A 25,250-nucleotide genomic window follows, 5' to 3' on the forward strand; every position below is an offset into this window, starting at 1 on the left:
GGTTTGCAGGAGTATTTTATTTTTCTTTCGATTTATAGTTCCCTGATACCTAACAATGTTGACCATATTTTCATGTGCTTAATTAATGGTCATTTGTATATTTTCTTAGGTGAAGTGTCTGTTCATATCTTTTGTCCACTTTTTAATTTGGTTGGTTGTGTTCATACTGAGTTGTAAGGGTTCTTTATATATTTTAGATACAAATCCAAATATTTTCTAACTCTACTTGTCACTTCCATTTCTTTACTGGTGTTTTTAGAAGCGTAGGGGTTTTTGGTTTTGATGAAGTCTAATATATCAAGTGCCCTTTTATAGTTTGTGTTTTTTGTGTTCTAATTAAGAAATCTGCCAACCCAAGGTCACAAAGGTTTTCTTCGATATTTTTCTAGAAATTTTGTAATTTTAACTCATATTTATGTCTATGACCCATTTAGAGTTTATTTTCATATATGGTATGAGGTAAGGGGATTTTTTTTGCAGGGTGGGTGAGGCGGCATGCGGATGTCCAATTATTCCAGCATCATTTGCTGAAAAGACTCTCTTTTCCCCCATTGAATTACCTTGGTACTTTTTTCAAAAATTAGTTGAACTTAAATTTGTGGGCCGTTTTCTGGAGGTTTTTATTCTGTCTATTGTATAATCTTATGCCAGTGCTGCATTGTCTTGACTACTGTGATTTTATTGTAAATCTTGACATCAGATAGTGTAAACCTCCCACTTTGCTATTCTTTTTAAAAAATTGTTTGGGCTATTCTGATCCATTTCTATCTAAATATTAGAAGCAGCTTGTCAAAACCCCTAATAGCTATTAGGATTTTGATTGGGACTGTGTTGAACCTGTAGATCAACTTGGGGAAATTGACATCTTAACAATTTTTAGTCCTTCAATCTATGAATATGGTATAGCTCCATTTACTTGAGTCTTTGCTAATTTCTCTGAACAGTGATTTATAATTTTTTGTGTACAGTTCTTGAACATATCTGATTGTTTATCCCTAAATAATTATTGCTTTTGATGTTATTATAAGGCTTTTTTAAAAACTTTACTTTTCGTTTGTTCTTAACAAGTATACAGAAATGCAGTAGATTTTTTTCCTCTTTCTTTTTAAATTGACTTTGCATCTTTTGACCTTACTAATAAATTCACTTATTAGTTCTGATGCATTTTTGTAGATTCCTTGAGATTTCCTATGTAGATGATCATGTTATCTGCAGCTAAAAGCAGCTTTACTTCTTCCTTTTCTATCTGTATGACTTTTACTTTTTTTTTTACCTTACTGCACTGGCTATGCCTCCAGTAAAACATTGAATAGAAGAGGCAAGAGTGGGCATTCTTGGATTGTTCCTGATACTAGGGGAAAGCTTTCAGTCTGTCACCATTAAATATGATGTTAGCTCTGTGTTTTCATAGATATCCTTTGTCTGATTAAGGCAGTTTCCTTGTATCCCAAGTTTGCTGAAACTTTGTGTCATTAATGTTTTTAAATACAAATTGTGTTTGTGGGATTATTATTTGCTTAGGTACATGTACAGGAGCAAAGAGCTTGTTCGAAGTAAGAGAGAGTGTATTCGAAAGTTGAAAGAGGAAATAAAAGTTCTGCAGCAAAAACTGGAAAGGTAAGTCATAGGCACCTTTGTACTTAGAAATGTGAAAGATAGAGTAGGATATTAAAAACGGAAAATTTGCTTTTATCTAAAAAGTGAGAGTTTAAGTATTAACTAGTGTTATTTTATAAAATAGATAAGAAAAATGTGTTTTTAAGTGTGAAACTGTCTTTAAGGTGTGCAATAGTAGTCCCAGGGAACCTTAGTGACCCAAGTCACACAATTGGCACTGTACTGAAGAGCACCCAAGTTCTGATTTCACAGCTCTTTACTTTTTCTGCTCTCCTTGCCATCTTTTTCACAAACACAGGAGAGGTAACTGCCACAAAATTCTAATCCCTTTGTCTTGGGAAAGCAGTTTTGAGGTGCCTGGGGAAGGTAAAACAATGGTGTTCTCTCTAGAGTGGTGCTGACTCAAACTGAAGGCTTGTATTTGTGACACATACCGAGTCCTTTCTCCTGTGGAGGGATCTTTCCCTTTTTGTTCATCTGTTCAGCAAGGACTGTTTCTGTGGAATCGCCACGTGACTTCCTAAGGAGGAGTCAGTGTCACTTCTCTCTAGTAGAAGAGAGCCCATTGATCTAATGTGCAGGAAGGAAATCATAAGTACACTGTCAGTGGCTTTTCCCCCTTTATCTACTTAGCATTTTTGCTGCTACCACCCCACCTCTACCCACTTCATTGCTAGCTCAGTAATTTCCCTGACGGGCAGAACCTTCCATACCAGCCCGAGAAAGACCCTGTACCTATAGGTGCCCCTCCCCAGCTCCGTCTCTCTCACTTAGGAAGAACTTATCCAAGAGGTATTATGATCCATCACCTAGTTATCTAAATATAGACTTAAGCTGGGGATTGATTCCTCACATACTCCTGGAAGTGACTTATGGGACTTTATACCTGTGCCAATATTTTACTTTTAAGGTTTTAGTGATACTTTGTACGATTGGAAAGTTCTGTTTTTATACAACCAGATATACGTGATGCATTATAGCTCAAAAATACTCAATTTGCCAGTAACCAGCAAGGCATTCTGGCTTATTTAGATTTTAAAATAGTGTACAGGAGCATTTTCTATAGTATGATACTACTTTCTTTTTAAAATAAAGTGACTTCTAAAATTTCAGATAATTTTACTTGGGTAATTTTTTTAAAAATTGCTTGTCTGTGTGTGACATAATCCTGGGAATCTATACAAGACACTGTTAGTGGATACCATTAGGTGGTAGAAGTGAGATGGGGATGGATGGCTTTTGTGGTTTGTTTTACACTTTTTTGTATTTGTTTTCTTACCAGGTGCATGCATTACTTTTATTATTTAAAAAAATAAAAATGTTCACCATTTCTTCTATAAGGTACTCTAATATTAAAAATAAGATTTCTTGTGTACAGTGTAGACATCTTTTTTGAAACTACTTTTGCTCTGATTCTACTAAATTAATACAAGTGCTGCATTGTATGAAGTAGTTGGTCTAAAGGAATTCAATAGAAGAACAGAAAAATGATTGTCATAAAATTGAAGATAAGTTTCTTAGAGAAAATTTTTTCCTGAAATTTTGTATAAGTATCAGGTTAAAATACAGCAAACCTGAGAAGAGTTACAGATGTAAAAGAATGACTTAAAATCTTATGACAGATTATCAATGCTGCAGTGCCAGTAAGAAGATGTTTCCTTTGGTCCAAGCCAGTGCTGTATTAATAACTTCTTTCAACAAACACTGAAAGCTTAAGAAGACATGTTAACCATGTCTATGGGATAGACAAGAGGTTTAGTTCATGTACTGTAGGAGTTCAGAGAGGGGAGATGTTCCTTTGGCATTTGGGGGCACGGCATATGGAGGGGAGACTTCACGGAGAAAGTAGATCTTGAAAGACCAGTTGAGTTTAGGTAAGCTGATAGCTGAAATTAAGCCAAGGAAATAGATGTAAGGAATAGAACAGTTCTTCAAAGTTCTTCTAGTTTTACATATTTAATATCCTTTTCGGTGAAAGCTGTAACTCTCTGTGGCAGGCAGATCCACAGGAGAAATCATTCTATTTCTCCTTTCAATTAGAGTATCTGAAGTGTCTTTGCTGCATACCCTCTAACGTTGAATTTGAGTCGCATTATATTTTTTTTGTTTCATAATGTCCTTTTTGATATAGAAACAGACAATTTTCCTTCTTCCTAGTTTTATGCCTGTTTCTTTTTTCACTTTCTTTAGAGAAGAGAAATGTGAAATGACTCTATCCTTTTATAAATGGAATCCCAGGATTATAGTTTACCTGTACCAATGAGTCAGGTTAATTATGTACCATTTAGACTGTCTTCTGCAGTGAACTGTAGAATTCACTGAAGTAAATCTCTTTACTGAGTGTAGCATGTGCTACTAATGGCAGAACATTGGGTATTATTAAAATAATTAATTAGTTGTTTTGGTTATATATTGAAGACATTTATTATTTACTAATCCCAAAGAAATCTTCAATAATTTATTCCTGGCCTGTGCTGTTGAATGAGTATGTGAATAATAGGGTACGTAGGACTCGACAGAAGGAAGATTTGCGTTTTCTTATCTCTGACCTTTGTCAATACCTGCTTCCCATTTCCAGATTTCTCTCTCATTTTTCCTAATTGCAGAGCACTTGATCTAAAGGGCAGCAGAGAAGAAACCCTTGGGTACTAGTTCACCAGCATTATTTTCAGATTTGAGTAATGATAATATATCTCTTTTGCTTTAAGAAACAGAATTTACTTTTATGACAAGAGCCTAAATGTGATATGAATCAAGAGGAAGCATCACTGGCATGACTTTGACTAGGAGCCCATTTTAAATGCTTTTTGCCAGGTGTAAAAATTTAGGTTATTGTCAGTTTTCACTTTTGTAGTTAGAGAACTTTTTGCTCTATAGATTAACGTATTAAATATTGTATGGCATTTAGGAATAAGCCTTTCCGTTGACTCTTCAGAAAATAACAGATCTTTTGTCAGCGAGCCTGAAAATACAAGGCAGCCTTTTCAGTAGAGTACCATTGTCTCTGCCTCCTAGGTATGTGAAGTACGGCTCGGGCCCGGCTCGGTTCCCACTCCCGGACATGTTGAAATATGTTATTGAGTTTGCTAGTACAAAACCTGCCTCAGAAAACTCTGCATCTCAAAGTGATGCACGCATGACGTTACCACTTTCCTCTGCGCACTGCCCGGCTTCTGACCTGATATCCAAGGAAAGGTAATGCAAACAAGTTTTAAAAATAGTATCTAATGGGTTTATTGGTTTAATTTGAACTGTGCACCATCTTTCCACCTGATTAACACTCACCCCGTAAGAGCTCAAAGGCCATGAGCTCTTTGTCTTAAAGGGAAGGATTTCGCCAACTGTCACTTGGGTGAATTTTTCGTAATTCCCACCGGTGCCTTCGTCTTGCCCACAGGATAGTTGGGATTATTTCAGAGGTGTTTTGAACTGTTTGGAATAGTGTTCATTCTCCAGCAGGCCCACCTTGCTTTGAGCTTGCTATAAGCTAGGTGCCACAAAAGGCCTTCCTCAGAGGAAACCTCAGCCCCCTGATCTTTTACAACATCTCATTTTCTCGTTTGCTGAAGAAGTGTGCATGACTAAGTAAACATCAAGGGAAGGGAAACTTACTCACAAATAGAAAATTAAGATATGGAAAAGAACTGGCTAGAAATTGAAGAGGACAGCCTAGAGGGGTTTATGCAGTAAAGAGACAGGGAGGCCACGTCACATGAGCCCTTGATTCTCTTGCAGCTCAGCCGTGTACAGCACCCTCTGTGGCCTGGAGGAGCCACTGGGGCCAGCGCGGATCAAATTTGATGTGTGTGTCCTGGCTAACAAAAACACTAGAACCTATAGAAAAGGTTAGACTCTGATGTTAAAAAAACAAAACAAAACAATCATCCTTCCAGCTCCCCCCGCCGCACACACACGTATTAATATTCATTCATTCATGTGTGTGCAGAAGTGCATATCTGGATAGAACATACCAAATGGTAGGAGTGATTATCTCTAGGGGATGCCATGAGGCAACGGGTGGGGGGGTTCTTTTACTTTTATACTCTACCTATGAGTATTTCTTTGGATTTTTGTAGAATGTTTTTATGTCCTTTGTAAAATATAAATGGTTTTAATTTTTTAAAAGTGGTTTAATCTGTTTAATAACATAAAATAGTACTGCCTATATTAGATTTTAAAGTGCTCTGTGTGTGTGTGTAATCTTTTCTGAGATTGAGATGTCTGCTCTTTTGCTTATATTGGGCTTATTTTTCCATATGTATGGGTCCTTCGGGAAAAGAGGTTTTCTCCATTACTCTGTGTATGGGAGAAAGGCAGGTGGGAAAGGGAGAGAGGGTTTCTTTTAAGTCAGAGGTAGGAAGTTTATATTCTTCAGTTTTGGTGTGAAACAGAAACCTAAGTACAGTTACAGGATTAGTTTATATTCCTGCTGGTTTGTCTATGTGCAGTTTGTTTGGCATTAGTTAATTAGTAGATAAATTAACATTTACTTTACATACTTTATTCTTGGTTTACAACAAGATGTAAAGAAGTTAACATCCCACATTTTATAGCTGAGGTATTAGATTACTTGCCTGAGGCTACTAACTTTTCCTTGGGTATTTGGCTAAGGCGTGGTAGAGCTGAGATTGTCTGCCTTTAAGTCCTGCACCCTGTACTCTCCCAGGGGGCCACCTATTTGTGTTTCTGTGAGTTGGATGTTGAGCTGATACTATTTTTCTTCTGTGTGTTTTGTTCCTGGATCTGTCTATCCATCTCACTTTACTCAGTTGCATCTTGGAAACACTATAGTTGATTCCTTGATTATTCCAGTCCCAATCTTCTCTTTTCCATGTTCCTTCTCATCCTTTCTTCATGAAGAGGCAAGTGGTTAGAGAGCAGGAGGCATATAGACTCTTAAACCCAGGCGGATCTGGGTGTAAATCCCTCTCTGTCATTTACTAGCTGGGTGAACTTGGATAAGTTGCTTTATTTCTCTAAATCTTAGGTTTGTAGTTGGTAAAATAAGGATGGTCATAGTACCTGCCCCATGAGCAAGCTGTGTTAAATGAGATGATGCGTGTAAAGGAAAGGTTTGGCTCAGTAACTCTGCAGAGTAAACACTCGCTAAGTTATAGCTGTACTTCTCCACGTAGCAGCTTGCTTTAGAAAGCGCATTAATTTAGGCCAAGGCATATTTTGGAAATCATCATCTGAGCATGTTTTTTATCTTCCTTCAGTACAAGTAAAGAGAGCACGTCTCAAGATGCTGAAAGTACCTTTTCTTCTGAAGATTCTCTACACAAGTCTAAGATGGCGAATCAGCCACTTACACCTTCCCGATCTTCCATGGAAATGCCCTCACACCCAGCACCTCGAACGGTCACAGATGAGGAGATAAACTTTGTTAAGACCTGCCTTCAGAGGTGGAGGAGCGAGATTGAACAAGATATACAAGGTTGGCTCTTTCAATACTTCCCAGTTACTCTTTGCCTTTTCTGTTTGTTTGAATATGTGGAAGTTAGCTACCTTGGGTACATGTCCTGCCATTGCCATGTATACTGTTGAGTTTTGGGGATTGTGACCTCTTTGGTGCTTTTTGTTCCCTGCGAGATTGGGTCACACACTTCTGTTTTACAGTCATGAAAAGATCCCCCCTGGATTCCCTCCTCAAAATTTCTGGGAAATCCTGGGTAGCTTGGACACTCATGACACTTACCTTTGGCTGAGAATTTTCTGCATCTGCTGATTTTCTTTTCCCATAGTTTATCTGAACTCTGGCTTCAGTTGACCCAAACTTAGAATTTTGTTTTCCTGAATTACCACTTTTAAAGTCTTTTCTACATGAAGTATGCTTTATTGAAGGGTAATGAAGCAAAGAATATTTGAGTAATGCACGCAATGTAAAATCGTATTATTCAGCATTCTGTTCCGAAAATCCTTTGGCCTCGTTGTCTTGTTGCTCAGACTTTCCCTCCTCCCCTTCTTTCTCCTTTTATCTAGGGAGCAGTAAATAAAGAAATAATACAAACCTAGATTCCTCCCAGGTTCTTATTCATAGAAATCTGGCCCTGCCTTTTGTTCTGCCTTCTCCTTTCAGGTCCTGTCTCTGGGACATATATTTTACACCCAAGTGCCCCATTAAGGTCTTTTTCTAGAAACTGTTTTCTCTCTAAGGAATTCTGGTGTGAATTATAAGAGGTGATTTTTTAAAAATCTTAATGTAGTTATATTAAACTAAAAGCCTTTGTAACCTAAAGCTCCACCTACTTTAAAACTACGTCCTTCTTCGTGGTTCATAGAGTGAAGTTGAACTGGTCAGAACCCCAGGTACGGAGAAGCAGTACTCTTTGCAGAGCTAAAGCTGCCTGGGTGACGTGTAATGAAATCATTTTAACTAAGTATTCTTTTTTTTAACAGATTTAAAGAACTGTATTGCAAGCACCACCCAGACTATTGAGCAGATGTACTGTGATCCTCTCCTCCGTCAGGTAGAATGAAAATTGATGGGAAGGTAGTCAAGGCATGTTCTAATGGTGCTAATGGTAGATACAAAAAAAAAAGTTGATGGTTTTCTTTGAAACTGAATGGAAACTTCCCTGAGATATAAAAATAACTTTAGGAAAGAAATAGCTATTATTCTATATTTTAGGCTAAAAAAAAGCAATGTATCTTCTGTCACCAACAGAACCTAAAATTTATTTGTTTTGATTCTGCCACGTGGTATTTTTTTCATGTATTTGAAAGGTTCGTCGTTAAATATTAATAAAAATTTCTCATAAAATGGTCATTTAAGTAGTGCAGTGGGGGAAACCTGACCAGGGACTGGTTCCCCATCCTTCCCAAAGTTCCATGATCCTTCGTGATCCTTTGTTTAGCAGCGTGCTTTCAAGCTTTATATCTCTAGTAATTCCAAAAGGGAGGTAGGCAGGGCAGAAATTTTAGTTTCTACATATGTTTTTGTTTAGAGTAACATTCTGGGCATAGAGGGGAAAGAGTCTCCAGTTAGGGGCCTGCCCTCCACTGGCTTCTGTGTGAACGATAGGCCGTGGGAGGAGAGCTCTGTTTCTAGGGTCGCATGGAGGCACAGTTGTGTTGCACGGCAGGAATGCATCATGTAAATCTTGGCTGTTCCCCATTTTCTCTTTTCTGTTATTTAAAAAATTTCACCACCAGTAAAAACATGTCAAGGTACTGATTAAATGTAAGTTTACTTTGATTCGATGGCTGACTTTCCTTTCTTTCACCAGTTCTTACTTGACACTTAAGCATTGCTCTATTTTCCCCATATTGGGGGGAAAAAAGGCTTTTCACATGTTGAAACAAACAAGTATGTCGTTAAAAGGGTCTTCACCCCCAGATAAGTAGATGATTACTTGCAAGAAGAAATATAGAGACCATGAGACTGACTCATATGCTAACTTAGATTTTGTTAACAAATAAAATAGGCATAGAACAAGATAGCTGCTAAACTTGTTGTAGGTACCAAGTGTGGTAAACATCTTCTCAACATGAGTAGTCGTGGTGATTCTGTTTTTAGATAAACTGAGTTTGGAACTGGGGGGATAAATAGGTCTCAGTTATCTTTCGTTTTAGATCTATAACCATAGGAGTTTAGAGTTGAAAGAGGCCTCAACGAGGTCATCTAGTTCAATTGTCCGATTTTAAAGATTCAGGAACCAAAACATAATTAGGAGATTCCAAGGCTGTGTTTTTGTTAGTTCATCTTGAATCAACAAGATGTTTTGATGTGAACCTAACATCAAACACATGTATAAACAGGCAGTTTTCTGATGTCTGATAGTTGGGTGTACTTTTGAATTGTAGTAACCTAAGTCTTGTCCGATTATTTTGCTTAACCTGATACAGGAATTGCTTTGTGATTTGCAGGTGCCTTATCGTTTGCATGCGGTTCTTGTTCATGAAGGACAAGCAAATGCAGGACACTACTGGGCCTATATCTATAATCAGCCCCGACAAGTCTGGCTCAAGTACAACGACATCTCCGTTACCGAGTCTTCCTGGGAAGAACTTGAAAGAGATTCCTATGGGGGCCTGAGAAATGTTAGTGCTTACTGCCTGATGTACATTAACGACAAGCTACCCCACTTCAGTACAGGTAAAAACACCTTAACAGAAGCCAGGGGTGGGGGAAATCTGTACTGCTCAGGGAAGGGAACAATCTTGTAGTTTAAAATAAAAATTTTAACTCAGATTTATTATAAAGTAATAATGTATTTAAAAAATACAAATAGTATAAAGGAGACTAAAAAGGAGAAATAGATTTGCTTTCCTACTTCCGTCCTTGAGCCCAACGAGTATCCATTCTTAGGTTTCCTATGTAGTCTTCAAGAAATGTTCTATGCAGAGGCTAGATTTTATTTATCAATATCTCTCCCACACCCCATTTTTCCCCCCAAAGGGGATATTTTTCCATTCTGTTCTGCCTCTTTGTCATTAATTGTTTTTCTTAGTGATCTCTATATTTTTATAATAGAGCCAACTTATTCTTTTTAACAACTGCATAATAATTCCATTGCATGGAATATGTATATAATCTATTAAACCAGCCTCCCATTGATAGACTTTTAAGTTGCCTCTAGTTTTTTTTCTCTTTTGGGGACATTCTTGCACACATATTTTTACACCCTTTGGAGAATAGCTAGATGTTACAAGTGGATTTGCTTGAACAGTTTCATACTTCTCATAATACTACTGCTAATGCTAAGAGCAATCATAATTATCATTTATGTTGGTACTTTACTCCTTACTGCACGCTTTCAAACTTTATTTCTCTAATAACTTATAACTCTAAAAGGGAGGTAGGCAGGGCAGGAATTCTTATCACCCACATTTTCCAGCTGAGGTTCTGCACTTGTCTGGAGTCTTATAGCCAGTAAATATTCTGATTCCAGGTTCTGTGCTGTTTTCCATTTATATTACTCTCTCTTTCTTTCTTCCTTTCACATCTGAGATCATGGAAGGCATCTTCTTTTAGTGTTCAAACTTCACTGTGTTGCATAAGTAAGAAAACACATAAGGCACTTTGTCCGGGCAGCAAATGATCTTTCTGACTTGTTAGTGTGTGCTTGAGGGATAAGGGATGGAGAGAATGATCACTTAACGGTAACCGATCTTCATAATTGCATGTTTGCAGTGTGAAAGCAGGAACAGCTGCTTGTGGGAGTTACTGTACAAATAATTGTGCTGGCTGTTGGTGGTATATAGGAGCCTTGTTGTTACACGTACGGCTCATTTTTATATTACAGAAACAGACAAAAAGTGGAAACTGTCATTTGCTTAGTGAAAAGACTAGTTAATAGCAACCAGTACGTGGATGTTCTATTCTGCTGTAGGTTTTTATGTTTTGTTTTGGTCACAGGGTTAGAAATGAGATTTAATATGTCCTTGATATCCTTGCCATTTTTCATCATAGCCTTTAATGAACCAGGTATTATTGACCATCTAAACTTTGTATCAGTTTCCTTTCTTATAGCATTTGATTGTGTGAAACTTAAGGGGGTATAAATGTCTTGGCATTCATCTCTAACCGTCTTGAGATGGATATTCTTATCAGTAATAGGAGCATTGGTTACACAGATAAAACTGTCTACCTTGAAGTATCCATTGGATCTAATGATTTTCTCAATTTCCAAGAAGTGTTTGGTTTGTTCTTGCTACTTTGTCACTGATTGGCCTCTACTCCAAATCCTTAGTCATTATCGTCGATTGATTCGTTTAACAAATATTCAATGTGCCTACCTACTAATAGGCCAGGCACTGTTACTGGGGTGCTGTGACTGTTGGCCTGATATTGTCAGTACTTCAGATGGATTATGTACGTGTGTATGTATTTTTCATTAGGAGTAAGAAAAAAAGACAAAGTGTCTTATTTTCTTTCTTTCTAGAAAGGACCTTTGGGTTCCTTGAGACCTTTTGCTTGGTGGAACTTCGTTTAAACTCTGTCTTTGTTCTTCCTCAGAGGCGGCCCCGAGTGAATTAGATCAGATGTCAGGAGAAGTGGAAGCCCTCTCTGTTGAACTTAAGCATTACATTCAGGAAGATAACTGGAGGTTTGAGCAGGAAGTAGAGGAGTGGGAAGAAGAGCAGTCTTGCAAAATCCCCCAAATGGAGTCTTCCACCAGCTCAGCATCACAGGATTTCTCTCCATCACAAGGTACCTGAGAAGGGCGTCTATGCCGGTGATCTGGTGGGATTCACGCTGCACTCCAGTAGCCGGTCCCGTGCACTTGATCTGAGTGAGCCGTGCCACGGTCTGCACACTGGAGTTCAGATAGAGTTGGTGTTACACAACCTGACGGCCTAGCCTGTGGCTCTAGACTGTCATTTCTGCTGAGCGGAAGTAAGTGCAGAAAGACTAGCTACCTGTACTTTCACTCTGTTTAGTTTTTTGCTTATTTCCCAGGTTGCAGGAGAAACTACGTAGGATGGATAGGTAGATTTTATGAAAACTATTCTCCAAAGGTGATCTTCCTAACAGATGGTTGTTTGTAGGAAGGCTTCTTGGCATAAAGAAATATGACAGCATCAGGAGCACATTAAACTTTATAGCGTCATCAGTGGCTTCTTGCTAAAGTAGCCATTTCTTTTAGTCACTAGTTTCTAGGGGAAATTTGCATAGGTTTTTTTAAAAAGGTTTGTTAGAAGGTTTGCACATGAAACTTTGTATCAGTCCTGCTTGCCTTTTACAGAGTGTTCTGGAGGTGACTTCTCATCAGATGCTAATTCCTTTGTGCGGTTCTCTATCAGAATCTTCGGTCGCCTCTTCCCACGGGGCTCGCTGCCTGTCCTCCGAGCATGCCGTGATCGTGAAGGAGCAGACCGCCCAGGCTATTGCAAACACGGCGCGCGCCTACGAGAAGAGTGGCGTGGAAGCAGCGTTGAGCGAGGTGAGAATGGCTTAGACGCCCGAGTGCGAGAGGGGTGGGCTCTTGGCAATGACGGCCACAGTTTCTCGCATTTCTATTATCCTGTGCCTGCTGCATTTAACCGATCCCTCTTTATTTCTTCTGTTTTTTTCTTACTCTTTCTCGCCACTCTGCTGCCACAGCTTGAGGAAGCTGAACCCCAGAAGCCCGTGTCCCCGGAAACAGACCTTGCAGAGCAACCCGAGCAGCCCGCGCAGGCTCGTGACGCAGCGTCTGCCGCCCAGCCTAGTGCTGAGGCCTCTGAAGTCGGGGTTCCCGGTGTGGGGAGGGTTCTGGTTAGATCTGGTGCAGATGGATATGATGAGGAGGTACAGAGATGACTCAGGGTTTAGCTGTCTGTTGTCAGTCTTGTGTTTCCTTCTCGCGTGGCTGAATATAGTTGTGTCAGGTGTTTGGCAGTATAGTTCCTGTTTTCTCATTGATGCAAATGATGGGCAAGAGGGCCGACCTCAGTTACCACTGTACACTGCTGCCAGTATACATCTACCCAGACCTGTCCTTATGAGGGCCGCTGCAGAGTCCAGATGGCTCAGAAAGGCAGAATTTAGTTTTTTTGTTTGGTATTACGAGCAAAGAAATTGCCTTTAGGAGTCTTTGTCTTTGGTAATATTAGTCCATTGTGTCTCCTCCAAATATAAAGTTTTCAGTTGTCTAGTGAGCAAAAAAAAAAACAGATGTGACTTGAAGGTGTTGTTAATTCTGAAGCTTTAGGGCGAAGCTGTAGGATCCCAGGTTGTTCATTGTCTGCCGCCTGTACAGTTGTCACCACACACTAACTGTCAGGCATCCTGCCTCCTCAGGTTTCTGTGTTTTCCTGTGGGGTTATTTTTTTAATCATTGTAAGAGTTTCACTTTGTAAAGTGTTATTTGTGTATCCCCTAGTTTCCAGACTGTTTAAAATGTGCTCTTCATCCTAGGAAAACTCTAAAATACTGGTGTATTTAGGATATACACCCAAATTATAGAACTCAGTTGGAGCTCTCGCCTCAGACACTTCCCCTCTGAGAGCTGTAATTTAACTCGATTCTGTAGCAGTGCCACGTCGCAGGTATTTTTAGACGTCCATCTTTATTCATTGGCTAAATCAGAGAGGATATGTAGGAATAGCTTGTCTCGGGCAGAGTCTTGACATCGTGCAGAGGGCCAGGGCTGTGAATGTGTGTAGGACGCGGTGTGTGAGCCTTGCCTCGCCGTGGGTTCCGGCCACGGAGCGCGCCGCCAAGCTTCCCTGCAGCCGTCTGTTCACCTTTCTCTCATACAGTCTTCTTTTGAACCTTTCTCCTCTCCTTTTTCTCTCTGTTTTGTGCCCTCCTGCGGTAGGTGATGCTGAGCCCTGCCATGCAAGGGGTCATCCTGGCCATAGCTAAAGCCCGTCAGACCTTTGACCGAGATGGGTCTGAAGCAGGGCTTATTAAGGTATCTCTGTTTTTTGAATTCTCGTCCTTTTACCACAGGTATCATAACACGGGGCAGTAATTTCCTTAGACGCTAAAACATGGGACTAAAAGGTTTTCATCGAAGTAAAACATAGAACTTCCTTTCCTGCCCCGACTAACGACCCAGCCACCTCACAGCACTGATGGCTTCTCCTCTCTTGGCACGGACACGGCTTTGGTGTTCTGTGTTACACCTGGCCTGGAGGGCTTGTTGCTGTTCTTAGGAGCCGTCTGTTCATCAAGCTGTGAATGGGACCTTACCTTTGTAATTTGGGGGCCGTAATATAAGAATGAAGGCCATGCTTTTTAAGGTACTTGAATAAAATTTAAGGTACTTGAAGAAATTGCATTCATGTGGATTTCTAAATTTCAGGTCCTTGGTACTCAAGGATATGCCTGAAACAATTAAAACTAAATATTTCTTTTTCTGAGAACTTGATGAGGAAGATGAGTTTCTTGTGAGTACAGTATGTCTTTGGTGCCAGAGGAGTTTTGTCCTTCTGAAATGAAAGAAACTTTCAGATTCCATAGTTGCCTCTGTCATGTCTCAGTAAGAAGAACTTCTCAGAAGTCTTCTTAGACTGATGAAAACCTCTGTAGCGCTTAGGTGTCAGTTTCTATGTGTAGAAGGTCACAGGGTGCGCTTTTCTAACCACCTGTTCTGTCTTCAACAGGCATTCCATGAAGAGTACTCCAGGCTCTATCAGCTCGCCAAGGAGACCCCCACCTCTCACAGTGATCCTCGACTTCAGCATGTGCTTGTCTACTTCTTCCAGAATGAAGCGCCTAAAAGGGTAGTAGAGCGGACCCTTCTGGAACAATTTGCAGACAAAAATCTTAGCTATGATGAAAGGTGAGGAGGGGCTACTTCGGTGGACCACCCTTCCTTCTGGGTCTGGCTTGCCTAACTCCTCTGAAGGGGGAGCTTTCATTGCTTTCTGAACTTTGTTCACAGGTCAATCAGTATTATGAAGGTGGCTCAAGCGAAATTGAAGGAGATTGGTCCAGATGACATGAATATGGAGGAGTACAAGGTGAGATCTTCTCTTTACATCTACAAAGCAAACACATTAAGGCCAAACCAACAATTTTATATTATCACAGACTGACCACCCGCCGCCCACCCCCCAAAAAAAGCTGGGTGAGAATGAATGAATGATCTTTTCTTACCCTTAGAATGGCCAGTTTCTTTATTCCATTGTTCTGTTAGCCTGAATCAGCACTTCATTTCTCTTAAATACCCACTTTAGCTCTGTTCTGGGCAATAAAATTCTTGAATTCATGGCTTTGGTTTGCTTTAAATAATTTAGTTCTCTAACATTTCTATATCGGAAATTAGATTTTTACACATTAAAATGCATGCATGACTACAGATTTTCAAAAAAGGCATCGTGTTGTAGGAAAGACACTGTCCTGTGCCACCTAAGGTATGTCACCACCCCCACTGAGCTTAGTGTTGTTCTGTGAGGTTGGGATGGCCGTGTCCCTCCGTCTTCCATCATCTGGATGGTTTCGTCGGAACTCGGGAGGCCGTTCGTTTAGACCAGAGCTGAATGACTTTGACGTGGGTGTTGGAAATTAAGATCCTAAATTCTAAAGGTCATATGAAATGAGTATTTCTGTTCCTTGGTGGAAGGAACAAGACATGGAAAATTAAGGTCGGCGGTAGACGTTAATTCTAAATGTCGAATACTTTATTATCTGAAAGCTTTTGTGTCTCCTGTTTTTGTGCCTGGCCATATGTGCTCAGTGAGTATTTGTACTGAGTTTGAAGTTTGCTGTGGTGGAAAGGGTAGAAGTAGTGGTGGTCATAATCGTGAATGGCTGTCATTCCTTTTCAGAAGTGGCATGAAGATTACAGTTTGTTTCGAAAGGTGTCTGTGTATCTCCTGACAGGCCTGGAGCTCTATCAGAAAGGAAAGTAAGTTGGCCTCTTATGTCACTGAGATTACTGGTCAGGACACTTATTTATTGATGCCTACCAGGAATTCGGAAGACCGCAGCCCCTTCACCCCCGCTTCTCACATGCACCGTGTGCCTCTCCCTTTTTCCAGTGTTTCACTTCACTTTTGCTCTGAACATCACACATGTTTTTTCATCCTTTACATAATGATAGATTTCTTAGTTGAGAGATATAACGGCCAGGTTTTCTTTGTGATAAATGAAAATGAACTCAGAAAATGAATTTTTAAGAGTTGGCGTGGACCTTAGTGAGCCTCTCGTCCACTTCTTTGTCTTAGAGTTGGGAGAAACAGAAGCCCGGGGAAGTTCCATGATTTGCCTTGGGTTTCCCGGCCAGTTTGCAGAGGAGCTGAGACTGGCTGTGGTCTTTGGCCCTCAGGCTTTTCCCGGTGCTCCATGCTGCCTCCATCGTTAAGACTTTTCCATCATTTCAGCCAGTTGCATTCTTGTGTTAGGGAACGGTGGGGACTAAGCCCTGGATGTGGGGAAGGAGCACTGAGCTGTTTTTTATCCCCCACTTTCTAAGGTACCAAGAGGCGCTTTCCTACCTGGTGTACGCCTACCAGAGCAATGCCGCTCTGCTGATGAAGGGTCCCCGGCGGGGCGTGAAAGAGTCGGTGATCGCCTTATACCGAAGAAAATGCCTTCTGGTTTGTACTGATTGTAAAGCCTTACGACTTTTTTATTATTTTATTGTGTTTACCTCTGCTCCTTGAAGCCGTGAAGAAATACAACTTTAAAAAATCTCCAACAGGTTTTAGATTTTTCCAAACTCGGAAGAGTAGTTTTACATTGGAACAAATTATTTTAAGTTACTTCCGTGAATGTCATTCTTCTTCCACCCCCTGTTAGAAGTTAGGTGAGAATCACTTATCCCCATTTTGGTGCCCTTTATGTGTACTGCATTATAGCTTTTATCACATGGCCTGTCTACTAGATTGTGAGATCTTGAGCACAGATCCTCTTCTTATTCAGCTGTTTTCTCGGAGTCTGGCCCAGAGTAAACATGTAAGAAATGTGTGTTTTTCCTGTGTTCCCTGCTAAGCTAGTAGATGAGAGTTTTAGTGACTTCTAAAGAGATTCCAGTTTTTTTTAAAAAGGTATGAGCCATCAGGATTGGTCCTGCCGTTCTGTTAATATCCTCGTCATACACCACTGGAGATCTGTCCTGACCTATTTTGCATTTGGCCACCACGTGGGGAGGAGACCCATATCCCCTCTGCCTCCCCAGGGGTTCCTGCAGGTGCTTGTCCTTCAGAAACTACAGAGGCGGCTTTCCCAGACCCATGTGCTTGCCTTTAGCCTCTCTGACACCCGGCAGGATCACCCTTCACGGGAGGAGTCAGGCCAGCATTTCTCCCACTGCTTCTGTTAATACCAAGTGGAGGAGGTTAAGTCATGACATGTATTTATCTCAGAAGCTTCATTTTCTGATTAGACTTAGGTTCCTGCATCAGTTATAGGTATGGCAGGGTACTTTGAAGCTGAAAAAAGGGCCTTGTAGATTTGATGGACCTAAATTTTAGTAAAGACATGCTTTTATTTTTTAAATCACCAAATACAGATTACATTTTGAACGTCCCACTCAGCTGCCACAGGGAGACAGTACTAGGGATTTAGATTCTTTCCACCTCTGGCTCTCAATCCCCCCCACCCCCGCCGTGTGCGTCAGAATCGCCTAAGGAGCTTTCACATGGTTGGGACCCAGGCATCTCCCCAGCCAGTTAAACCAGTCTCCTGGGGAGGGGCCTGGGCACCAGCTTGCCTTCTGCAGGTGATTTTGATGTTCAGTGAAGATTGAGAACCATTGAATAGGCCTTTTGATAGAAGCGGGTGTTAAATATGACCTTGACTTGTAAGTTTAGGCCACTGGGTCAGAGACTTTGCTGCATTCGGATCACCTTGGGAGCATTGAAAAAAAAATTCCCAGTGCCCAGGTCACCCAAATACCAATCAGTCAGCTTGCTTGGGTTGGGGCATCAGTAGTTTTTAAAGATCCCCAGGCAATTCCAGTGTACAGTGAAGTTTGGGAAGTACTTGTTTAGGCTCTTCCAAAATAGATATTTATCTTCTCTTTCCGACTTTTTTTTTTTTTTTTTCCACTCTGTTTTTTATCTATAGGAGCTGAATGCCAAAGCGGCTTCTCTCTTTGAAACAAATGATGAGCACTCTGTAACAGAGGGTATTAATGTGATGAATGAGTTGATCATTCCCTGCATTCACCTTATCATTAATAACGACATCTCCAAGGATGACTTGGATGCCATTGAGATCATGAGAAACCACTGGTGCTCTTACCTTGGGCAAGATATTGCAGGTGTGATGTTGTTGCCGCTTCCAGTAATTTCTAAGGCCCTTGAGAATTCTAGAAACTGCAGTGGACTCAGTCTGTAGTACCGGTTGTCAAACCATTTTAAGGGACTGGAATCCCCTAGAATGTAAATGAGTCAAAAGTACACCTACTCTGTTGAAACAAGGAGTGGGAGCCTGAACCCCTGTCCTTCTTGGCCTCCCCTTACCTCCTCTGTGGCTGCTGAATCACCTCCGCAGCCAGCCAGCCAGCTCTGTTTGAAATAAATCACTGCTCTCCAGGGATGTCAGACTGCTGTTACTTTTTCATCTGCCGAAACCTGAACTTTAATTTTATAGTTTAAAAATAAAAATCTGTTTATGCAGCTTGATTGCCTGTTGGTGCCATAATTAAATTTTCCTGTGACTTGAAGTTGCAAGACATAAACATATTATTAACTATGATGCCTTCAAGGTTAACAAATTAGTAAATGGAACGTCTGTGCATGTCCAAAAGCATTTTGGAGAGGGAGCCTAAAACTAGGTATTTTTAGGTGAGTTTGATAGATTTAGAAAGTTGCTATGTATCCTAATACGAATCCTCTTTGTTAGTTTCTCACTGATGTAGAGATATTCTACTGACTTGTTAAAGTGTTCAAGTTTATAATATTTATTGAAAAATTCTATAATAATTAGTAGCTATGAATTTTGTTTTAATGTCTTCAGTTTTTATTTAGACCATGTGTGATATATAGCTTTACGTAATGCCATGTACACACTGGTATATTTTAATTACTTGAAAGAAAAGAGCAGCATTATATTTATGGCGATAGTATATTTACGGTACATTATATTTATGGTACTTTCTCAAATTTTAAAGGATGATTGATTGGAAGACGTGTCCATAATGAAGTGAATATATAGTGTTATTCTGCCACACGTCACATGGCTTAAAACAGTGACCTAAAACTTTGGTATATTTGGCAAATAGGTCTTTGCTACCGGTCTTTGCTACCTGAAGGAATCATCATTTGTCGTTAGCTGGCCAGAACAGTGCTTTAACCTTTCAGGTTGGGTGATGGCTATATGAATGACCTTCTCCTATCATTACAGACTTACTAGTTTTTACTCAGAGATTTATTTAGCTGTATAGTAACCATCCATTTTTCCTCCACAGAAAATCTGCAGCTGTGCTTAGGGGAGTTTCTACCCAGACTTCTAGATCCTTCTGCAGAAATCATTGTCTTAAAGGAGCCTCCAACTATTCGACCCAATTCGCCCTATGACCTTTGTAGCAGGTTTGCAGCTGTCATGGAGTCAATTCAAGGAGTGTCAACTGTGACAGTGAAATAAGCTCCCACGTGTTCAAGTCCCATCCTGGTCTTTGATTGACTGTCTGTTGCACAGAAGTCTGTTGTCACAGTGTTTACCTTGGGAAAGGGATTAGGTGGAAAAGTAAGATTCAGATCCAGACCCCAACCATGCTGTGTATGTAAAGAAGGATTGAAAATAAAGTTGCACTTTTTAGGTACAGAATCATAAAAGCGATTTCACTAAAAAAGGCAGGAACCAGTGTATTAAGGTATTGATTTATGGCAGAAGACCTGAAATGCCTCTTGTACCTACAAGCGTGCTTGGGCTTTTCTAAGCCTCTTGACACTTTTAAAATTATCCTTCAGGCATAAGTATTTTTGACAGCAGAGTAGAAGGGTGATTCATCAGAACCTGAACCATATGAACAGCTACTAGTTATTTTATCAAATACAGATGACATTAAAAAATTCTTAACTGCAAGAGAGGAGAAGCATACACCTTGCCTGGCTCTTGACAGGAGATGACAAAATAGGTTGTTGATGAACCACTACCCTTTCACACGTGGGTAGAACATAAGGTCATGCATGTGGCAGTAAGATGTTCAAAAGTCAAAAGAAAGCTGCCTCTCCTTTCTTTCTTCTCTCTCTTTTATTTTATATTTTTAAATAAACCAGAAAACCTCATACTCAGCCCTGAGTGAAAGAAAGGAAAGCATTAAGGACTTCAGACGGAGTAACAGCATTGTGAAACTTAGACTAAAGATCACGTTTTCATAGTTAACCATTTAGGTAAAATTTTCTAGTGTCTGAAAATTGTCAAAACCCATGTCTAAGGCTGCTGCTGGCCCAGAAGAACATTTTGATGCCCCTCCCCTTTTTTGCTTTTAAAAAATAAGGGATGTGGGTTTGTAAAAAGAAAAGAAAAATCTATATATATATGTATATGTAGAGAGAGAAATATCCCCTGTTGATCATTTTTAAAAGGCTCCAAATTGGGTATCCAAATTTTAAGATTAATGAGGGAATCGTGGGAGGGAAAAACACTTAACTCCAACAATGCAGATTTTATAAATGTGCAATAAAAGTATTTGTTTTACCTTTGGTATGCAGTATGGCCTTTATTTAAATATATATTTTCTATTTTGGAAATGGATGGACTCAATAAGCATTTCTCATGTTTCAGTTTTTCTTCTTGAAAAGAAAAGGGCAGATTAGAGCGTTGAGAAGCTTGATGGGGATGAAAGGCAGTGGTCACTTCTTTTTTTTTTTTTTTAAACATCTTTATTGGAGTATAATTGCTTTACAATGGTGTGTTATTTTCTGCTTTATAACAGAGTGAATCAGTTATACATATACATATGTTCCCATATCTCTTCCCTCTTGCATCTCCCTCCCTCCCACCCTCCCTATCCCACCCTTCTAGCTGGTCGCATAGCACCGAGCTGATCTCCCTGTGCTATTCGGCTGCTTCCCACTAGCTATCTATTTTACGTTTGGTAGTGTATATATGTCCATGCCACTCTCTCACCCTGTCACATCTCACCCCTCCCCCTCCCCATATCCTCAAGTCCATTCTCCGGTAGGTCTGTGTCTTTATTCCCGTCTTGCCACTAGGTTCTTCATGACCTTTTTGTGGTCACTTCTTGAGCAGCACCTAGTGGTGACTAATCTCTTTTCATCTCATTTGCTAGTTGCATTGCATGTAAGTGTATCCACTTTGTAATTTTTCTGATTTAGAAGGCAAAAAAATTATTTTCTTGAAAACCAATTCTTATATTTTGGTTAAATTAATGGTTAGGCCATCTTTTACAGATATTCAGAGGTGCTTTTGTGTTTTAAAGCTCACTGCAAAGATCTGTTTCATGGGAAATTGATCAATTTTCTTACCCATTGATTTACCTTTTACTATTTAAAATTCTAGGTAGTAGCACCATTTGCCTTCTGCTTTTAATACCTGTCATTACTGATTACTGTGCACAGTTAAATAACAACCCTGGGATGAAAATGGGGACTGTGGTTTGCCCAAGGTCATAGGTGTCCTAAGACACTAACGCTTGGTGTGTCTCTCTTCATAGCCTGTGCTATTAACAACTGCTTGACTACCCTTGGAAGTCTTGTAAAATCTTTTGCTTTGTACCTTTCCACATTAGTTATTTCCTGATGAGCTTTTGAGAATCTGCAGTTGGTGAAGAAAGGAACAGCTGGACATCTGTAGTGGTGGATCCACTCAGACCACCATGGCGGGTACTGGGGCTGCCTTAGGTACAGCTTAGTTTCTTTCAGGGTCAGCAAACTGCCTCAAGCTAAGAATGGCTTTACTTATTTAAAGGGTTGTGAAAAAGAAGGATGAGGGGAAGGGATGTTGGGGGTGGGGTGGGAGAAAGAACCAGTGTGACCCTTAACCAGAAATGATTTCAAGAGTTTGGGCAGGGTACTTGACCTCAGCATAAATTCCCCGGAGCCTGGGTTTAGCCTTTCCCTGGTTAACTGGAACTGCAATCCTTTTCCATCTGGATTTGTTAATTAGCTCTTTCAAGAACTGTGGAGCATATAAACTCATTGTTACCCTACCCACTTCAAGAAAGAGGTGTGAAGTGGATACAGAGAACAATTTAAATAATGAATGAAGAAGAGGCAAGGATTGAATGAAGGGCTGGGATGTAGCAGGGATAGGGTAGAAGGGAGAATTAACTGCAGCCGTAGTTTACTCATTTTCCTTGCTCGGTTTATTATATTTCATTGAATGAATGTATCTTACAATTTATTATGCTATTGTCGTTTGAGTGTTTCCAGTTTTTGGCTGCTACCCATAATGCTACAAGGAACGTTCACGTACATGTCTTTTGATGCACCCAAGAGTGCGTTTCTGTTGGTATGTAATTCTGAGTGGAATTACTGGATCATTAGAATATATGGGTCATAGGAATAGGTAGATGTATCTTTATTAGGTTCTACCAAACAGTTTTCCAAAGCAGTTATACCAATTTAAACTCCTACCAGCAGTTTACAAGAGTTCCTTCCGGTTGCCCCATATCCTTGTCAAGATTTGATTTTGTCAGTATTTTTAATATAGCCGTTCTGGTAGACATGTGATGATCTCATTTTGATTTGCACTTCCCTGTGTCAGCTGAAGAAAAATGCACCACCTACAAGTTGCAAGTTATGTTTTATTTAGGGACCTTACTGAGGACTGTGGCCCTGGGGGCATCCTCTCAGATAGCTCTGAGGAACTGTTCCAAAGAGGTAAGGGAGGGAAAAACATGTAGTTGAACATTGAAAGACTACTACTAATCACAAAAACACCAGACATTTCAAGTTAATGATTTTAGTGCTTTTCTACCTATGCGAAGATGCGAGCCTCATTGAAATTATTCCTTAGATATGCATCTTAACTATCTGGGGCCAGTATCCTGTTTTTCTCTGTCCTGAATTGCCCTCAGGGTGCACCGTCAGGGCTGGCTGCAGTGGCTGATGGCTTGATGGTGGGCAACATTCGTTTTTTTCCTGGGATGGCAGGCAACAGTCTTTTGTCCACATCTGTGTCCTAAGGATGTCCAGCATCTCTTAATATACTTATTGGCCTTTGGCTATTCTCTTTTTTTGAAATACATATTTAAGTCTTTTGCTCACTTTTTTTTTTTCTTTTCCTTAGTGATTTATAGGAGTTTTTTGAAAATATAGTCCAGTTATGGAAACTTTTTTGGTTATATGCATTGCCTATATCTTCTCCCACTCTGGCTTTTCATTTGATGTCTTTGGGTGAAAACAAGTTTTTAATGTTAAGGTTGTCTAGTTTATCAGTCTTTTCCTTCTTGGTTAGTGCTACTGTGCCCTACTGAGGAAATTATTTCCAAGGTCATAAAGATATTCTGTGTTATCTTCCAGAAGTTTCACTGTTTTACCCTTCACATTTAGTGGACTGACCCTCACCATTTATTGAAAACATTTTGTGTTTCCCAGTGCTATGCCTTTGTCATAAGGTGTCTATGTAGGGTTCTGCTTCTGGGCTCTTTTGTCTGTTCTATTGGCCTGTTTGTCTGCTTGTCCAATATCACATTGTCCTAATTAGTGTAGCTTTATAAGTCTTGATTTCTGGTACAATAAATTGTCCAGTTTTGGACATCTTCAGTATCATCTTGGCTATTGATTTTTTTATATTTCCATATAAACTTTAGAATCAGTTTGTCAATTTCACACATGCATACAAAAATCTCCAGGGATTTTGATGTGGTTTATAGTGACTATAGATAATTTGAAGAGAATTGACATCTGATCTATGAACATTGTATATAATTTTTATTTAGGTTTTCCTCAGTTTCTGTATAAAGGTCTTCCACCTCTTTCATAAGATTTATTTCTGGATCTTTGATGTTTTTCAACCTATTGTAAATGCTGTGATTTTTTAAAATTCCCTTTTTAATTGTTTGTTGCTGACATCTAGAAACAAATGGATGTTTTTATATCAAGCCTGTAAGAATTACTTATTAATTCCAATAGTTTATCAGTTTTTTTTTAGATCTTCTCTATACACTATGTTATCTGTGAATGATGACTTTTATTTCAAGTCCTTACAACATTTCTTTTTCTTGCCTGGTCACACTTGGACCTCTGGTACAATGCTGAATAGAAGTGGTGATAGTGGGTGTCATTATCCCCACCCCCATATCAGGGGGAAAGTTTTCAGTATTTCACCATACTGTAGGCTTTTTATAAATTCCATTTATTAGATAAAGAAAGATTCCTTTTATTCCGAGTTTGAGTTTTTTTAAAATTATGAATGGGTGTTGAAATTTATCAAATGCTTTTTCTTTATCTATTGAAATGATTACATGGATCTTTTCCTTTACTCTGTTCATGTGTGAATTACATTTATTAATTTTAAACCAACCATGTTGCCAGAAGAAACTGAATTTGATCGTGATATATTTTTTATATGCATATGGAATTTTTTCATATTCTATTTAGGACTTTTGCATGTATATTCATGAGAGAGATTGGCCTTTAATTTTCTTTTCTTGTAATGTTCTTATCAAAGTTTTGGTGTAGATTATTCTGGCCTTACTGCATGAGTTGGGATGTTCTCTCATTTTCTATGCTCTGAAAGAGTTTGTATAAGATAGGATTATTTCTTCCTTAATGTCTGGCAGAATTCATTGTTGAAGCCATCTGATCCCAGAGTTGTTTTTTGTGTGTTTTGAAAAGATGCTTTTAATTATAGATTCAGCTTCTTTTATACATTTAGGGTTTTCAGACTTTTTTTGGTTACCTCTTGTGTCAGTTTTGGAAAATTATTAGAAATTTGTCCCAAAAAAAAGAGAAATATGTCCGTTTCGTCTAAAATTTAAAATTTACTTGGCAAAAAGTTTATAATAACGCCTCGTGTGTGTGTGTGTGTGTGTGTGTGTGTATGTGTGTGTGTGTGTGTGTGTTTAATGGCTCCAGGATCTTAGTGATGTCCCCCTTTTCATTACTGATACTGGGTGACATGTATCTTCTTTTCTTTCTGGTTAGTATTTCCAGAGGTTTATTGGTCTTTTCAAACAACTTTATTTTGTTTTTATTTATTTTTCTCTTTTGTAAGTTTTTTCCTGCCTTTTTATTTATTTATTTTTGGCCATGCCATGAGGCTTGTGGGATCTTAGTTCCCCAACCAGGGATCGAACCCGTGCCCCCTGTAGTGGAAGCGCAGAGTGTAACCACTGGAC

At 39.5% G+C, this 25,250-nt stretch overlaps 1 protein-coding gene across 10 annotated transcripts in view; it reads left to right on the top strand.

Moving 5' to 3' along the window:
* Positions 1–20,646, top strand: part of USP28 (ubiquitin specific peptidase 28) — a 56,458-nt gene extending 35,812 nt beyond the window's left edge. For 5 of the 10 annotated variants that reach the window (XM_059930362.1, XM_059930363.1, XM_059930364.1 and 2 more), the window contains 15 exons: positions 1,522–1,617; positions 4,633–4,812; positions 6,837–7,054; positions 8,017–8,087; positions 9,487–9,715; positions 11,579–11,773; positions 12,367–12,506; positions 12,668–12,853; positions 13,866–13,961; positions 14,656–14,834; positions 14,937–15,015; positions 15,823–15,902; positions 16,470–16,593; positions 18,065–18,260; positions 19,410–20,646. In XM_059930362.1, coding sequence (XP_059786345.1) covers positions 1,522–1,617; positions 4,633–4,812; positions 6,837–7,054; positions 8,017–8,087; positions 9,487–9,715; positions 11,579–11,773; positions 12,367–12,506; positions 12,668–12,853; positions 13,866–13,961; positions 14,656–14,834; positions 14,937–15,015; positions 15,823–15,902; positions 16,470–16,593; positions 18,065–18,260; positions 19,410–19,585 — 2,245 coding nt within the window. In that variant the 3' untranslated portion in view covers positions 19,586–20,646. Of the gene's footprint in view, positions 1–1,521; positions 1,618–4,632; positions 4,813–6,836; positions 7,055–8,016; positions 8,097–9,486; positions 9,716–11,578; positions 11,774–12,366; positions 12,507–12,667; positions 12,854–13,865; positions 13,962–14,655; positions 14,835–14,936; positions 15,016–15,822; positions 15,903–16,469; positions 16,594–18,064; positions 18,261–19,409 lie in introns of those variants that run through there. The other 5 variants (XM_059930369.1, XM_059930370.1, XM_059930367.1 and 2 more) reach the window with 4 other exon arrangements.
* Positions 20,647–25,250: the final 4,604 nt, after the last annotated feature.

This window comes from Balaenoptera ricei, chromosome 8 (genome assembly GCF_028023285.1).
Source record: "Balaenoptera ricei isolate mBalRic1 chromosome 8, mBalRic1.hap2, whole genome shotgun sequence".
NCBI classification, from domain to species: Eukaryota; Metazoa; Chordata; class Mammalia; order Artiodactyla; family Balaenopteridae; genus Balaenoptera; species Balaenoptera ricei.